The 18957-nt window shown below is 38.2% G+C and overlaps 1 protein-coding gene across 3 annotated transcripts in view; it reads left to right on the top strand.

Annotated features, from left to right (window-relative positions):
- LOC6045583 (protein NEL) overlaps nt 1-18957 on the top strand; it is a 165868-nt gene that overhangs the window by 81748 nt on the left and 65163 nt on the right. For all 3 annotated transcript variants that reach the window (XM_038258211.1, XM_038258213.1, XM_038258212.1), the window contains exon 2: nt 18804-18926. In XM_038258211.1, the coding sequence (XP_038114139.1) occupies nt 18804-18926 (123 nt within the window). The remainder of the gene's footprint in view (nt 1-18803; nt 18927-18957) is intronic.

Below are 18957 nucleotides of genomic sequence, written 5' to 3'. Positions count from 1 at the left end.
CCATGGCAGCTCTGGAAGGTCTCGTCTTGAAGAGACCCCAACCCGTGCGACAATGAGCTGCTAATCGATATCGCGCGTCGATAACCGCGTCTCGTGCCCACGCCACCGATGAACCTCGGATGACCGCGCGCGCAACGCGACTTGATCCATACAAATTGCTTTATTTCCATGCGTGACTTCTTTCTTGTGGAAATTTTAACCGCCCCATAAGTCACCGAATTTATGATGGATTCATTGATCTCGTCGTCGTCGCTCGGCTTAACACTAATTGGACTTACAAAAGATTTTACGACGCGCTTGAAGTGGTGGACGCCATCAACGGGCATTGAATCGATTTGTTTACATTGAGCTGATCACCAACAAAAAAAAGATTTCAATTTTCTAAAAAAGGGACGCTGTCAGCGCCGCCGGATTAGGTGACGCACGCGGAACAACTGTTCCGAACTTGTCACGCCCGCTGTCAGCGGGGACTCTTCACCATTCTTGAAAAGTGCAACCGTCGAGAGAGCTGGCAGGTTTCCGCGCGTAGCTAAATTTCACCACTCAATCACTCTCGATGTCAAGTGGTTGGACACCTTGTGACAGGTATGCTCGCTTCCTTCAAGATCCTTCATGAAAATGCGTTGAAGAGCGTCCGAAGTGTCTCGGCTCCGGTGAAATGGCATCACTGCCCAGACTGCGCGCTTGAACCGCGATGAATGAACCCTGTTAATTGAGAGACGAGTCGGACAGACCGTGACGAAGTCGTGCGTGGTGTCGTGACAACCACTGTTATGCTGCCGACCGGCTGTTGTCGCGTCTGGGTGATGATCACGACGAGACGGCGACGTGCGGCTGCGTGTTGGTAGTACAGTCAAATCCCTATTTTTTGTATTTTTTTAAGTTTAGGGGTTTGTCTCAACTGGTTTTCTGAAGTGCATTTCAGAATGCTTCCGGTTTGTGGTCTATGGCTTTTTTTACAATTTACAAAAAATACTGCGTAGACTCAACTCAAGCGGTAACATTATATTTTTTATTTTTTTTTCAGTATAATTAAATTCTACATCATTCTTCAATAAGATTATCACTCATTTATACAATTTTCGAACACTTGCAGAAAAAAAATGGTTTCGAGTACTGGGTTCAATGATTTTATTTTTTCAAAAGATCGTTATTTTATTATTTATTTGCTTAAATCAATTGATACATTTTTGTTGATGTTTATCAACTTTTGAAAGAAGTTTAATGACACTTTTATTTCTTGAAAATGCCATAATTCATGTAAGCAATAGTTTATCAAATAATAAAGTTTTCCTAAAAGTTAGAGTACCTTTTTGAATTTAGTTTGAATCCTATGTAATTACCTAAATCACCTGATGTGGATTCCTTTACCTAATCAAAAGTGTAGGGCGTCCAATTTCCCGGGGTTACAAAATTCCCGAGAAACGGGATATTTTTAACAAATTTTCCGGGAAATCCCGGGAATTTTTAAATTTATCAAAACGTCGCCATCGTGCTAACTTGTCGTACGTGCATTTTGGGCCAAATTGAGTTAAGAAAGCCATTTTGTGCAGCTCACAATGCCTCACCTTTTGACAGATCCCCAAAATTCGATTTCAATCATGAGAAGTTCAACAAAAACCGAAAAAACTCCGTGCATTTTTGTCACTTTACATATGAAAGTAGTTTCAATCTTGTCGTGCTATCTTGTCACTCCATGAAAATTGATGTAAGTGCGACAAAAGGCCAAAGGGATTTCAGGCCAGGAAAGTCAGGATGCGTTTGTCGCACGTACAAGCTAGACAACCGTAAACATTTGTAATTATAACTCGGGACTCCAGCAACCAACTTCAACCAAACTTTGGGACAATGCACAGAATGGTGAGCCAAACAAAACGTGTTTGTGATTGTTTACATAGCGTGCTCTCGTTTTTGAAGATTCAAGGTCAAACATTAAAACGCGTTTTTCTCGGAACGTCAAAATGGCGGGTGCGACAAGATAGCACGACGACGTCGAAAAATTGATCTTATTATGCTTCTAAATGATATTTTGCAACAAAATTTTATAGAACAGCAACTTTAATGTTCAAAGTGAGTGTGGAGGTCAATTGACGACTTAACTGCTTTAAAAAAACATAAAATTTTATAAAAATATAGAAATTTTCTAATTTTATATTCTGTTTTTCAACTCCTACCAAATCAAAAAAATCAATTGATATTATTTTTTAAATCAAATTTTGAATCAGTGAGTAAAATCCATGCTTCTCAACCATAAAAATGCTTTTAAATTTGTCTCTGTTACCATTTTAAGGGAATATGTTTAAGAATAACGTTGACTCATAAAGCCAACAAATAAAATCATGCAAATAACTTGTTCTAGACCGTAATTTCATCAACAAAAATCATTTTTACGATTTTAAAGCAAAATTTTGACTTTTTATTAACCTAAAATTTATATGTATATTGTTAAAAAGCTTATAAACTAAGTTAAGTAAATTTACACATTGATTATTTTTCTTCTTAAAAACTTATCAGCAACCTTAGTGATTGTGTAAAATTTGCACACTTTAAATCTGATTTTAACAACAAATACTTTGTACAAAGCAATTTTCAACGCCACTATTTTTCAAATACTATTGAAAAACACTTTTTTCCAACAATAGTGCATGGACCTTGTGTGGCCTACCCCAGTACATGTTTTACAAAATAATAATCTTGCCAGTTAAAAAAAATATAAAAAACAGAATGAAATCCTTTTATTGTTACCAGGTTTAACAATCAATATTATCTGAAATACACCTGAAATAAACCTGTTTTTTTCTTATTAGTTATGCATAGTAGATTAAAATAAATAAAGTTAAATTAGGTTCTCTCATTATTTTTTTTAATTATTTTTTAAAAATTGGAACCAAAAAGTAAGGAAAATCTATACTTCCGCTTCAATTTCGGGAATTCCCGGGAATTTTATAAATTTCCCGGGAAACGGGAAATATTATTTGTCGGGAAATCCCGGGAATTCCCGGGACGGGAAATTGGACGCTCTATAAAAGTGTTAACTAACAATTTATCCAATAATTTTTTTTTTCGTTTAAATTACATCAGAAAAATATTGACCCGTAAGGCTGCTCATAAATATTTTATTTACAAAAATGCAGTGCCTAAACTAAGAAAATAAGCTAGCAGTTGATCTTTTACGTTGACAGTTGACTTCATAAGAAAAAAAATTGGAAACATTTTGTTTTTGATTTTTTATTTAGCAATAAAATGTTGTTTATTTTATGAATAATTTTGATTTTTTGTGTGTTTTTTAAACATAAATATTATCGTTTTAAATTAGGCCGTTGCAAATATTTTTCTAAGTTTGGTCCAAAAAATCCGGGGGCAAAAAATATGTTTTTCAAAAAAACTTGAAAATTTCAATGAAAATAGAAGTCGAATCAACTGAAAACAATCTTAAATGCCACAACAATTTAGCATGTTTGGGATCGTTTAAAAATATTTAAAACTTTTATGAAATTCCAATGTAGGTACATCACCGCAAAAACTTTTTTTCTCGCAGAAATAAAACTTTGTCAATGCTTAGAAATTTTGTAAACTTATGATTGCAAAACAACCGGAATGATGTGTCATGCATTTAAAAACACTTTATTCATGCAAATGTTGAAAACGTGGCCAGTAATTTCAATTTTTTAACTTTTTTATTTTTTCTCGAGCTTGTAAGTTTAGGAGTAAAACAAAAACTTGGAAAAATTTTGTCAAAAACCTTGTGAGATCGAAAATTGTTTGAAATACTAAACTTAAAAAAGTCGATTTAAATGGCATTCAAGTTAAAAAATATGTTGCACGATGCAAAAAAAACACACATACATAAAAGCAAAATTTTACCATGTTTTGTCACAACTTTATGTTACTTTTCTTTTTCAAATAAATGTTATATATAGAAAAAATAGAAAAAAAAGTTCCACTGTACCACCAGAGAAAATTGCACTCCACGCTCTCAACAAGCATCATGTTGATTTAATTTCGTAATCACGCGATGCCAAATCCAAATAAAATGTCTAAAAAACAGGCGCTAATTCAGAACCGGCTAAAATTAGCCAGAATTCGCTCTGTTACACAAGGCGATGCATTCAATTGTCGACGACGACAACGATTTGCAGCAACAAGATAAAACATCAGGTTGGATATCGCAATCAGGCGAAACAAAATTTCGACCTTCAAGGCTACCCCCGAAATCCACGGAACAAAACCCGCGAGAAAGGTCCACACACCGGAATGCTCAACATCCCAATCACTCCATAAATCAAACGGAAAACTGCAAGAATTGCAAAATGTTCGAGTTCGATGCACAAAAAAAGTTAAACAAACCGCGGAGACCCTCTTTAACGCCCGGACCTCCTCGGAGCGCAGCTCCGGAGAACTCCGGAAAGGTCTCGATTGAATTATCAACATTCCTGCGTCGCCGAGTTCCTCCCCTCACCGTATCCCACCTCAAAATTGGATCAACTCTGCGAGCTGCATTTCGCGACTGCGGAAATTGGAACCCGCAGACCACCTTAGGGCGGCGCCGCCGATCCGATCCTTCTGAGAAATGACAATTGAGCGTGCCAATTTAGACTTGTTTAGTCGGGAGGGCCATTCTGGAATGCATTTCTTCAGCCATCATCAATTGATTGGTTCTGGCGCGCGCTGATCCTTGACCTTTTTCGGCGAAAACAACGGCAGAACCACGGCGGCCACTTTCAAGTGCACGGTCAGGGACGCGAAGGCGGTGGCATGGCTGCAAAAAATCAATGTCATCCGATGACGGCTGGAGAGCAGCAGAGGAGGTCTTAATTGAATTAAAATCAATTTTGATGTTTTCGATTGAGCACGGTTTGACCGTCGGCAGTTGGCTGAATGCTGGAGAATGTGCGGATGCAGTGATGGATTGCCGATGGAATTTGCGTTTTTTGTTTCGCAATTTGTTTGTTTGCTTCTTCGGACATCACGTGATGTCGATGAACTGAAATTCCTAAACAGGGTTAGAACATATTTTGGGAAAACAGATTGGAGCCGTTGCAAAAAACTAGGTCCTAGTCGTTCTGATGCTTGACTAGAATGATTGGGTTTGGGACCTCTATTTACACCACTGACCATCCAACTCGGGATTCAAACGGATGATCTTTTGATTATGAGTCCAATGATCAGCGACTTCACCAAAGCTGGCTTGATCTGGTACATTTTTGTCTGTATAAACTCCAGAGAGACGACTCCTATAAATCGAATGACCTAATGACCTAACTCCACTTTTTTCACTGTGTCGAATGACCCAAATTGAAAACAATATCTCTTTAGCATCAGTATATCACCTCAAAACCATTCAAAAACTCTCCATTCACCAATCCCAATCAATCGTTCGTTTCATCAACAAAAACTGACTGAAACACATGTTGTTACAAAAGCATCAGCCTCCAGCACTTTCAACGCGAAACATCATTTTCCAAAACTGCGGTCGGTTCTTGCGGTCTCGACGACTGTCATGTTTGAACACACAACTTCATTTGCATATTCCGTCGGTTTCATCTGCACAGCACAAAATTGCCCCAGTTTTTGGCTGCGACAGATGGCCCACGCGCGTCTGGTGCAGGTAGGCCTGAACATAACCTCACCTCAATTGAAGTCGCGCGAAAAAGTGTGAATGAGCCATAAACCGTTTTGCTTATTGATTCTTGCGGATTTGGAGCCGAAAAGGACACGAGTCTCGAGGGCGGTTTTTGTGGTTTTGTGCCGCTGGACAAAGGCGGTCTGAAAAGAGGCCCTCGTTGAGCGGCATCACGAGGAAATGCACTGGGAAGAATAAAGGCAGAAGTTGTCGTTTTCGAACCTTGCCGGCGAAGAGAGTCGTTCAGGCGTCATCATCCCGGTGTTCCGTGCGCGCAAATATTTGCCAAGTAAACAAGTAATTTATACACCTCACCTCATGCTCTTTTTTGATGAAAGGAATACGGTGAGCCGAAAAGCGAGAAGCAAGTCGGCGAACAAGAACGACAATACAAAACCGTATCCATCGCTAATGGTGTGTGAAATTTGAGCATACTCAACTGGCTGATAAATGCTGCAGCAGACCCCTCGTCGTAATTCAGTGGTTCTGCATTATGCATCGTTTCACACTTCGTTCAACAGCAGCGGACCTTCTGATGCCTGGCGGCTAAATGACGATCCAGCGATGATTGCTCCTACGGAGCGGAATCTCCAGCTTGTCTTCCAAGCGGTTGTTTGTTTTGCGGTTAACGCTTCTGTTCACCTGAAGCCCGGTGGTGTTCCACTGCACTGGGTAGCCCCATTCCACGCTAATAGATTATTAAAACTTACAACAATAGTTACATCACACATCCGCACAAAAGAATCGACCTCCATACGAAAAGCGGATTAAAGTGGTACCTTTCACGCTTTTCACGTCCGAAAAGTAGCATTTTGTCACCCTCGAAAAGGGGGGAGCACCTCTAATCGCTGTTATTACCGGGGGGTGAAATTTTCTGTCCAGCACACACACACACGTTCACGAAAAAACGAGTTCCAGCACGCGACGTTTATGTAATCTGTGTCGCGCGCAAAGTGTAACGACAGAAGGACAATCGTTGACCCGTGAGGTGGGCATCCCTTGGCGTCAGCTGTCCTTACTCACGGACCTAAGAAATTTAAGAAGACCGAATGAAGACAGAAGACCATGGACAAAACATAAAGGACAGAAGACAAAAGATAGAAGACAAAGAACAGAAAACAAAAGAAAGAAGACAAAGAACAGAAGACAGAAGACAAATGACAGAACACATGAGACAGACAACAGATAACAGATAACAGACAACAGACAACAGACAACAGACAACAGACAACAGACAACAGACAACAGACAACAGACAACAGACAACAGACAACAGACAACAGACAACAGACAAACTGAAAACTCAGGACTTCAAATTTCAAATTTCAAGATTCAAGATTCAAGATTCAAGATTCAAGATTCAAGATTCAAGATTCAAGATTCAAGATTCAAGATTCAAGATTCAAGATTCAAGATTCAAGATTCAAGATTCAAGATTCAAGATTCAAAACCCATGATAAGCCAAGGGTCACCCAACCCCAAACCAACCCCGTGCAATTCCAAGGAAAAGTGCTCCATCGCACCGGAATTTTCCTTTCCAATAATTTATAATGTTGTTTTCATTCACCCACGCTTACATGAGCGAACGTCCCAAACGTGTGCGAAAAGGACGAGTTACGACCTGGGTGGGGATTGAATGGGCTTTGCCAAGAATGGCAATTTTTCCAGAGCTTTTCTACGCCTTATCATACGGGGTTGATCGCGAATGCGTGTCCTGTTGGTTGTGGGGGTCAATTTTGACGAGAGGGGAAGGGGAGTCGGTGATGGAATAAAATTGCGCTTTAGTTCGTCTAGACTGTTTTCTCATTATAGACATTACAATTTCTTTTAGTTTTCTACTCATTCCTTGCTTAGGTTGGGTGGGTTTGGAACAGGGAACACCTTCAGCTCTTTGGAGAAGGGGAATTGAGGGAAGATCCTGGAAGAATGAGGTTGTTTGCACTCCAAGTCGTTATCTTATTGAAGTGTAAACAGAATTGTATTATAAATAAGGAAAGGTGATAAGAACCGTTGAATTATAGTGACAGGTGGTGCCACCTTGGTCTTCGCCGACACCACGTCTTCGCTTAGTCGGATCTCCAGCCGTCCTGGAACTTCCATTATAGTCAAGGCACGAAATCAAAAAAGGTGCTCATTTTTCGTGTCTAGAAGCAAATCGTGTAACAGGCCATTTTTTTATGGATCTAGACTAAATCGACCCTCCTGAATCCGAATCTGCCTGTTGATTTTCCCGATTCTCAAAGGGAACCGAGATATTCAAGATGGCGTCCAATATGGCGGCTGAATGGAAAAATCACAATAAAAGGATTTTTAAGTTCAATCAACTACTCAAATTTAACTAAATTGGGGTCGCTGAACTCGAATATGACCCCTAGAATACTCCGAAGTGCTCAGGGAATGTGCAATCCAAGATGGCGGCCAATATGGCGAAGTTAGAATATTGGAAATGTTTATACAGAAATGTAACAGGCTATCAACAGGTCAAATTTAACTAATTTGGGGTCGCTGAACTCTAATATGACCCCTAGAATACTCCGAAGTACTCAGGGAATGTGCAATCCAAGATGGCGGCCAATATGGCGAAGTTAGAATATTGGAAATGTTTATACAGAAATGTAACAGGCTATCAACAGGTCAAATTTAACTAATTTGGGGTCGCTGAACTCCAATATGACCCCTAGAATACTCCGAAGTACTCAGGGAATGTGCAATCCAAGATGGCGGCCAATATGGCGAAGTAAGAATATTGGAAATGTTTATACAGAAGTGTAACAGGCAATCAACAGATCAAATTTAACTAATTTGGGGTCGCTGAACTCAAATATGATCCCAAAAATACTCCAAAGTACTCAGGGAATGTTTAATCAAGTATCCTAGGGGTCATATTCGAATTCAGCGACTCCAAATTAATTAAATTTTACCTGTTGATTGCCTGTTACATTTCTGTATAAACATTTCCAATATTCTAACTTCGCCATATTGGCCGCCATCTTGGATTGCACATTCCCTGAGTACTTCGGAGGCGGAGTATTCTAGGAGTCATATTCGAGTTCAGCGATCCTATATTGATTAAATTTGACCTGTTGATAGCCTGTTACGTTTCTGTATAAACATTTCCAATATTCTAACTTCGCCATTTTGGCCGCCATCTTGGATTGCACATTCTCTGAGTACTTTGGAGTATTTTTGGGATCATATTTGAGTTCAGCGACCCCAAGTTAGTTAAATTTGACCTGTTGATTGCCTGTTACATTTCTGTATAAACATTTCCAATATTCTAACTTCGCCATATTGGCCGCCATCTTGGATTGCATATTCCCTGAGTACTTTAGAGTATTCTAGGGGTCATATTCGAGCTCAGCGACCCCAAATTAGTTATTTTGACCTGTTGATAGCCTGTTACATTTCTGTATAAACATTTCCAATATTCTAACTTCGCCATTTTGGCCGCCATCTTGAATTGCACATTCTCTGAGTACTTTGGAGTATTTTTGGGATCATATTTGAGTTCAGCGACTCCAAATTAGTTAAATTTGACCTGTTGATTGCCTGTTACATTTCTGTATAAACATTTCCAATATTCTAACTTCGCCATATTGGCCGCCATCTTGGATTGCACATTCCCTGAGTACTTCGGAGTATTCTAGGGGTCATATTAAAGTTCAGCGACCCCAAATTAGTTAAATTTGACCTGTTGATAGCCTGTTACATTTCTGTATAAACATTTCCAATATTCTAACTTCGCCATATTGGCCGCCATCTTGTATTGCACATTCCCTGAGTACTTCGGAGTATTCTAGGGGTCATATTGGAGTTCAGCGACCCCAAATTAGTTAAATTTGACCTGTTGATAGCCTGTTACATTTCTGTATAAACATTTCCAATATTCTAACTTCGCCATATTGGCCGCCATCTTGGATTGCACATTCCCTGAGTACTTTGGAGTATTCTAGGGATCATATTCGAGTTCAGCGACCCCAATTTAGTTAAATTTGAGTAGTTGATTGAACTTAAAAATCCTTTTATTGTGATTTTTCCATTCAGCCGCCATATTGGACGCCATCTTGAATATCTCGGTTCCCTTTGAGAATCGGGAAAATCAACAGGCAGATTCGGATTCAGGAGGGTCGATTTAGTCTAGATCCATAAAAAACTGGCCTGTTACACGATTTGCTTCTTGCATCGCTATTTTCGGGTTTTGTGCCTTGACTATTAGATCCCAGTCCAGAACGGCAACCATTCATCATGTGGCATTTCCATTGCACTCGAAACGCCCACGGTCGAACCGGCAACATGTCCAGCATGATGGACCTGTCACCACGCTGACAGCCGATCCAGATTTACGATCTGTGAAAACGAAGTTTTCCTAGACCGTTGACAAAAGTGGCCCGCCAGATCGCTATTCCGAACGTTTGGAAAACCGTTCTGGCGTTGGCGTCAACGACGACCGATGATAAACTTGTCATAACTATCGGTTTAAAAGTGGCCACAGTCGTGACCGCAAGGGAATCACACTTTTGGGGAGGGCCGTTAAATCGATTGTTTTACGACACCTGGTGGCAGCTGCCGCGGCGGCGTGAAATATGGACCACCTAACGGAGATCGTTAACCGGTCAATATTGAATTTCTGCTGACCCCCACGTCTGAGTTATTTGTTACAGATTTTACGTTTGAAGGGGGCGCTTGAAATTGGATTGTGCAAAGAACAAGTTCCGTAACGCCTACACACGTCCCTCACCAGGTTATATTCACAAGAAACATAAACATCGTAAAGTTATGCTGCTTTGGTTTGGAGGTTTGGAGAATCGATTGGGAGGGCAATAAAAATGGTTCGAGTGATCAATGAGGTTTGAAGGATTCGCGGCCAAGCTCTGAGAAACCACATATTTTGCATGGACTTTGAGCCTGGCTTTTGTTTCAATAAACGATGAATTTTGAAATTTATGACTTTATTGATCGCTGTTTCGGAATGTAACCAAAATTGGCTGACACGTGTCGACGATGAAAAAAATCGTGAAATAACATGCACTCTCACGTTGAAATTTTGAATGATTCATCGTTGGTGAATGAAAAAACAAGTCGTGATAAGTATTGGTGCAATAAATTTTATCACCATGATGATCCAAGAGATTGAACTCGATTTTGAACATGTTGAAACTAGATACAGTTCAGCATAAACTGTTTTGAACTGGATAATACTCCCAACTTTTGATATATTCAACGTAAACCGTAGAAAAAACTCCGTGCAATGATGACACTCTTCATACAAAATGTTGTTCCGACCAGATTGCCACTCTGTCATGCATTGTCATGATCAGCTATGCATTTATGGACAGTTTATTTGATCTTAAGTATCTTGATAATACTTTCTTCACTTGAACCATTTATTTCTACCCTATGTAGAGTAGTCTATACTTGACCTGAATTCTAAAAGTCTGTTACAATATACAGTATGTAAAAAAAGTATTTACACCCCTTGGGCACTATGCACATTTTGTGATGAAACATGTAACAATTTAAATTTTGACAGAAACCTAGTACTACGTTTTGTTCAGAAACTCATGCCGAACATTTTGCTATAAAAAGCTCATGAAAAGATGATTTCCATAAAAAGTTTTATAACAAATACTGTTACAAAAATAAAAAAGGTGCAAAAAAAGTTTGTACACCTTTCGAAAAATTAACGTAAATAATGTTATTTGTTGACAAATCACCATAAATCCAGTCTCCCAACTCCAAATAGGCATCCTTGACTGATTAAAAAAATAATTTGGATTGAATATAAAGTTTACTAACTACTTAGTATAAAAGTTTATGGGTAATTCTCTACCAACTCACACGAAATCGGGAAAAGTTGCCCCGACCCCTCTTCGATTTGCGTGAAACTTTGTCCTAAGGGGTAACTTTTGTCCCTGATCACGAATCCGAGGTCCGTTTTTGATATCTCGTGACGGAGGGCGGTACGACCCCTTCCATTTTGAACATGCGAAAAAGAGGTGTTTTCAATAATTTGCAGCCTGAAACGGTGATGAGATAGAAATTTGGTGTCAAAGGGACTTTTATGTAAAATTAGACGCCCGATTTGATGGCGTACTCAGAATTCGAAAAAACGTATTTTCATCGAAAAAACACTAAAAAGTTTTAAAATTCTCCCATTTTCCGTTACTCGACTGTAAAAATTTTGGAACATGTCATTTTATGGGAAATTTAATGTACTTTTCGAATCTACATTGTCCCAGAAGGGTCATTTTTCATTTAGAACAAAATTTTTCATTTTAAAATTTCGTGTTTTTCTAACTTTGCAGGGTTATTTTTAGAGTGTAACAATGTTCTACAAAGTTGTAGAGCAGACAATTATAAAAATTTGATATATAGACATAAGGGTTTGCTTATAAACATCACAAGTTATCGCGATTTTACGAAAAAAGTTTTGAAAAAGTTACTTTTTGCGTTTCTCTTTGTTTCGTCGTCCGTGTCTGTCGCGGGTGACCATGAACGGCCATGATCGATGACGACCAACTTTTTAAAACTTTTTTCGTAAAATCGTGATAATTTGTGATGTTTATAAGCAAACCCTTATGTATGTATATCAAATTTTTGTAATTGTCTGCTCTACAACTTTGTAGAACATTGTTACACTCTAAAAATAACCCTGCAAAGTTAGAAAAACACGAAATTTTAAAATGAAAAATTTTGTTCTAAATGAAAAATGACCCTTCTGGGACAATGTAGATTCGAAAAGTACATTAAATTTCCCATAAAATGACATGTTCCAAAATTTTTACAGTCGAGTAACGGAAAATGGGAGAATTTTAAAACTTTTTAGTGTTTTTCGATGAAAATACGTTTTCGGAATTCTGAGTACGCCATCAAATCGGGCGTCTAATTTTACATAAAAGTCCCTTTGACACCAAATTTCTATCTCATCACCGTTTCAGGCTGCAAATTATTGAAAAACACCTCTTTTTCGCATGTGCAAAAATGGAAGGGTCGTACCGCCCTCCGTCACGAGATATCAAAAAACGGACCTCGGATTCGTGATCAGGGACAAAAGTTACCCCTTAGGACAAAGTTTCACGCAAATCGAAGAGGGGTCGGGGCAACTGCTGTGTGAGTTGGCAGAGAATTACCCTTATATAACTCTGGAAATTCTATATAAAACTTATCTAAATTTATTTTTGCAAACTTTCAATTTAACTAAATGTCAATATATTACCATAAAATTGCTATTTAAACATTCTGGAGTGGGTATAACACCGTTTTGGGGGTCTTTGTATCGCTAGAATAGATTTTTCGTTGGAATTTCGTACCAACCCGGAATTACGTCGTCGAAAAATCCGCCGGCATCCGAACCGGTCCACGATTCACAAGTCAACCTATGTGGCATCAGAAAGGGCATAAAATTTCCGATCTTTTGATACCCATACATCCAGGTTTTCTATAAAACCCACGTTTTTAAATACCTAGGTAAAAACGTTGTTATGGTTTCGTTTGAGCAACCTGCCAAAAATGTATGGAATTTCGTAATTTTTGTTCTCGTGGATCAAACTTACTTTTTGCCCAGGTATTTAAAAACGTGGGTTTTAAAGAAAACCTAGATGTATGGGTATCAAAAGATCGGAAATTTTATGTCCTTTCCGATGCCACATAGGTTGACTTGTGAATCGTGGACCGGTTTGGATGCCGGCGGATTTTTCGACGACGTAATTCCGGGTTGGTACGAAATTCCAACGAAAAATCTATTCTAGCTATACAAAGACCCCCAAAACGGTGTTATACCCACTCCAGAATGTTTAAATAGCAATTTTATGGTAATATATTGACATTTAGTTAAATTGAAAGTTTGCAAAATTAAGTTTAGATAAGTTTTATATAGAATTTCCAGAGTTATATAAACTTTTATACTAAGTAGTTAGTAAACTTTATATTCAATCCAAATTATTTTTTTAATCAGTCAAGGATGCCTATTTGGAGTTGGGAGACTGGATTTATGGTGATTTGTCAACAAATAACATTATTTATGTTAATTTTTCGAAAGGTGTACAAACTTTTTTTGCACCTTTTTTTATTTTTGTAATAGTATTTGTTATATAACTTTTTATAGAAAACATCTTTTCATGAGCTTTTTGTAGCAAAATGTTCGGCATGAGTTTCTGATCAAAACGTAGTACTAGGTTTCTGTCAAACTTTAAATTGTTACATGTTTCATCACAAAATATGCATAGTGCCCAAGGGGTGTAAATACTTTTTTTACATACTGTATTATACTTTGAAGTGTTTTGCTTAACTTCTGCCTCTTACCTACCATTCTCAACTCAGTCATCCTCTCATACTTCTCAAAAGCATTCTCCCACTTCAAAAGTGACACAATTCCATACCGCCATCCCCCGTTGCTCTTCCTGCTGGTTATCTCTTACTGTCCGCTGTACCGATTCTGTTGACACAGTAAACAATCCCGCTCCAACTGTCACATTCGTCCTGTCACGTCGTCGTCACTCGACAGCCGCAAGATTTCTCACGGCTTTGACTGATTTAGACAAATAAACAACTCAATCAATCAGCAGCAGCAGCGGAACGAGGAATGAAGCGGAAAAGCTCAACGCAGAAGTAAATCTGCTGGCTTAGCACTTTCCGGCTGTGTCGGGTCTCGACTTTGACGGCTATTTAAATGTTTATCTTCTTCCACTTGGTTGGAGTTGTTCTGTGGCGCGTGTGCCACGACGTCACTTTAATGGACTCCGCTTTGATCCGGCCGTCCGATGATGGTTGATAATTGGGGGTAATAAATATTTTTGAATTTTGAATTATTGATGCGGCGATTAGATGACCCAAATCCAATTAGTGGCGGACTTCAGCACCTGCCTAGTATGGCGCTATGATAAAGTGCTGATACTTGACTTTGATTAAATCCTTTGCATTTATCTTGAACGTGTTCAATGGTCCGGCGAGGGGTGATCCCAGGGATTACCTCATCCAAGAAGTGCCCGCACGGCAGCTGGTAATCAAGATGCTAATGCTACTAAATAAGCTGTGATAAATAAATCAAAATTTAATTATACTCAGTGCAGCACACCAAGAACCAGGGAATCTCCCTCTCTAACACACGAGATGAAGTCGTTGTCGTACGGACTGTTGAGATGACTTGCTGCTCTAACCGGGCGGAAAAGTGCAAGAATGATAAATTGGTGGACGTGTTGGATTAAATCTTGCTTAACAAGTGCGACGATGCTTTTAATTATCGTGGGGCAGGTTCTCCGCTCTCTCTCATGACTGAGTCTGGGGGACATGCGGTTGCAATTGTTGGTGATTAATCAAAGCGGAAAATTAAAATTGAGTAGATTTGGTACAAAAATAGAGATCACTGCATATCCTAACCTATTTTCGTCATAAAAAAGAAATTTTAACCCAGTGGCGGCGCCACATCGCGAACTTGTCGGGATCTGACAGGTTCAATTAAAATACAAGATAGTGTGCTGCTGCTGTTGGTGACAATTGGCCGCGCACACTAGCGCCACGGAAATGTCCGCGTGGACGTGGGTGGCATTCCACCCCCTACTGCTGGTGGTGGTGGAGCCTCCTCCTATGCAATTGCGTGCCGCTGACAGCCAGTGTGTGGCCAAGTGTTGCCGTCGTGGCAGGTAATAAATATTGCAATATTGCGGAGTGGACAGTAGGTCTCTGGAACGGACTGGGTTAGTGGGCAATGCCGCCCGGGACAGCCCTGTTGTGCCAACAATGTCACGTTTGATAAGCGGAGAATCGACGTGGATTGTGCAATTTCTTGTTGCAAATTGATACAAGTAAATTTTAAGTTTCATGGACTTTAATGGTTTGACAACGCTTTAACAACATAATCTGGTTTCAAAACGTACCAACGAATCAATTAATTGAGTCTAAAAACTATTAAAACCTTCTGAAAATAAAGTTTTGCAGTAAGCATGAAAATTGTTTGAATCTGGAATTGTTTTTTTTACTAACATCATTTCTGAGTTTGAACAAAATATGAAAAAAAAACAATTTTAAAATAGAAAAAAAAGCCCTTTCTCAATGATTTGCTATTAATTTAAATAATTATTTTTAAAAAATCACAATTTTTTGCTTGCAATTTTTTTTATAAAATTACAAATTTTATAAAGCACCTGCAACGGCATTAAGTGAAAAATTGTATAATTCTAGAATAATAAAAAAAAACTTTTTTTTGCTTTTACGGTGTTTTTGAAACCAGTCAGGGATATTCAAAAACACACAAAAAAAGTGATATGAGCTGTCAATTATGGCTAAGGTGTATAGAAAATCTTGGTACGCTTGATTCTTAATATTGTATTGCAAACATATTTTTAAAAAAAAAGTCACAAAAAAACGTTTTTGAAACAATCTCAATGTTCAATCAGAACAGCGCAAAGCTACTTTAGATTTTACACAAAAACAACACATACAAAACTTGACATGCAAAAGCTAGTAGCACACTACTAAAGAGCAAAAACTCATATAAATCTTTATAATTAAAATAATAATTTTAGAAAAATATATTTCGTTTGAAATTCTGGTATAATCTATACAAAATCCACATATTTACGAAATATTTTTGCAAACGTAGCTATTTTTTGAAGATCTGCTTGTTGTTTAAAGAACGCATACTTCTTCTTCAAAAAATGATTTACCCATAAAATAAGAATGCATATTTTTTCCTAAAATAGAAAATTAAATTGAAATAGTAGTTTATGCAACAATTTGCGAAAAAAGATTTTCTCAGAACGAATCGTAAATTTAAATATACAACTTTTTTTGCAATTCCGAGAAACGCCTTTTGAATGGAATTTTGTGTCAAACATCCATGTGTTAAGTAAATTCACCGTTCAAAACAAAAAAAAAAATAAAAAAAAACATTTTGACATTAGTGCTGAAAAGTTCAACTGAATAGTAGAATTTTTCAGCACTGGTTTTGAAAGGAATTAAATTGTCATTCTGTTATTTTTAGTAGAGAAAGGTAGTTTCGTCGTTCGATAATGACAGGAAGAGAAAGAAGTTTTCACGACAGAATAGCAAAAAAAATAAACCAATTAGAAAAATGCAGAAAATGTAAAAACCTATAATTGGTCAATTTTGAAACAAATGGGGACCATTCCTAAAGGATTTTGTGATATTCTTTATTATAAAAAAATTGAAATTTATTCAAGGATTTCTTTTTAAATTTCTCAATCAAAACTATGTTTTCTTCTATTCCTTTTCTACCGTTTTAACGACCTTAAGGATACCCCCTGATTCGATTCCTTAGGCAAAAAAAAGAAACTGTGAAAATTTTGAACAAAATCGGTTAAGGTTTAAGGGTAGCTACACAGCTAAAAAAGTAGTAATCCAGCTGCGTGTAGAAGGCCTGGGTGTAAAATAAATATTGCATTATTTTATACAATTTTATGTGATTTTACACACTGAAATATGTAGCCCATCAGTATGAGAAACCTACTTGACCGAAATGTCAAGCTCATATATGCGTTTATCCTTACAGCTTTACATCGGTCTGATGGCCGAGCGGGCTAAGGCGCCAGTCCTTACCATTGGTGCTGGGTTTGAATCCCGTCGGTTGCAACTTTTTTTTGTGTTTGCAATAATTTTACATGCAGTGTGTAATATTAAGTGTTTATTTTGACGAAGGTGATGTGCATGCTTTTGCATGCGATTTTACCATCGGATTTTTTGCTGTGTATAGATCGTTAAAGTTTGTGAAAAAAATCTTTTCATACAAAGGCGTCTTCTTTAATTTGTTTATAACTTGGAGGAATTTTGTTTTTTTTTTTGTTTTTCCCCATACAGTTTTGCGGTTTTTTTTCATACAAACTTCAACGATAAAAAATGTCCCTTTTTATAACGTATAATACCTCAAACGATTTCGAAGAATCGAACCAGGGGGTTTCTCTAAAGATATTCCAATTTTTTCCTTGTCACCCTACTCAGCAGGCATTTTTTCAAATTTATCAAAAGTAGTTCTATTATATTGTATCATGGGTTGATAGATATTAATAGTATGAGTCTTTGAAAAATTTCCAACGATTTGCAACAAGATGGTTCAGGGAATCACTTTTAAATAAATTATCGATGTTTTATAAATTTGATTCAAGTGTTAATACTTAGAAATAAAGCTAAACTTCAATATCTTTTCTAAAAAAAGATCTTTCGAATACCTTCCAAAAATAATAAATTATGATTGGATTCCTTTCAAATGTTACTTTATAGTGATATTGGAAAAGGTGAAGAAAATAAAAAAAATCATATGGTTTCTTAAATTCAAATTACTAATAACATCAAAACTACTCAAATTGCCGCCGTTTCCCATTAAATGCCTCTTTTATCCCATTTATTGCAAAATATAACAAGTGTCCAACTCTTCCAGCCCATTCCACTCACGTCCAGTCGTAAAACTAGCGGGTCATCAAATCAGAAGCTATCCAAATTAAAGTCCCCTTTTCATCCCGATCCACCTCCTTCTGCTCCTGTCTGCCTTACGGGAATCGATAATCTGCGCCTCATTTGGCCATTAGAGACGTGACCAGACTCCACAAAACTGCCGCAAATCCCGAACCCATAAATCACCGATCAATGGGCTGCGCCGCCAACTCCTCGCTCTTACTTTATTCGAAATTGCTTTTCAAAAAAAAAGTTGGAACAAAACGTTCCGAACAACCTGTCCTCCACCGTGTCGTGTGTTGGCGCCAAATTCGGCGGCGCGCGGTGTTCCAAAAAACAATAATCGTTTTAATTTATTTCAATCGTTGACGTCGTCGTTTGGCCGATCTCCGATGGGACTTTGCCGGGGAAGATTCTTCGCTCGAAGACATATCCGAGACAGAAGCGGCAAAAGTACATGTGTAAAAATAATTTATTACATGTCTTTGCGGGTGCTTTGAAGGTGGCGTCAACGACGCCAACGGCAACAACTCTACCTCGCTCTTCGGCGAGCAGGCCTATCCTGTAGACCGCGGTATGAAACGGTAAAGATCGTGGAGTTTGCCACGCGATGTCAACGCTCGTGGCGCCAGCGCGTCAAATGCCGCAAGTCAGGACAAGTCAACTACGAGTCTCGCAAATCAAGTCCTCTTGTTATCTTGAATACTCGGTAGATTGTCGGTTGTTTTTTTTTGTTGGCACTTGTATTAATTGTTTTTTTTTCTCATTTTTTCTCCAGGTGGCGCATTGGACCCCGGCATCGACCTGCTCGACGCGCTAAGTTTACACACAAATTTATCCCAATACCAAGGGGTTACAGTCACCGACGAGTATCAACATCAAAGGGTATATCATTTGTCAGGTTAGAATCAGTTTTATCTAAACAACTTCCT

This window comes from Culex quinquefasciatus, chromosome 2 (genome assembly GCF_015732765.1).
Source record: "Culex quinquefasciatus strain JHB chromosome 2, VPISU_Cqui_1.0_pri_paternal, whole genome shotgun sequence".
Lineage (NCBI taxonomy): Eukaryota > Metazoa > Arthropoda > Insecta > Diptera > Culicidae > Culex > Culex quinquefasciatus.
This window is presented reverse-complemented; position numbering and strand designations above follow the sequence as displayed.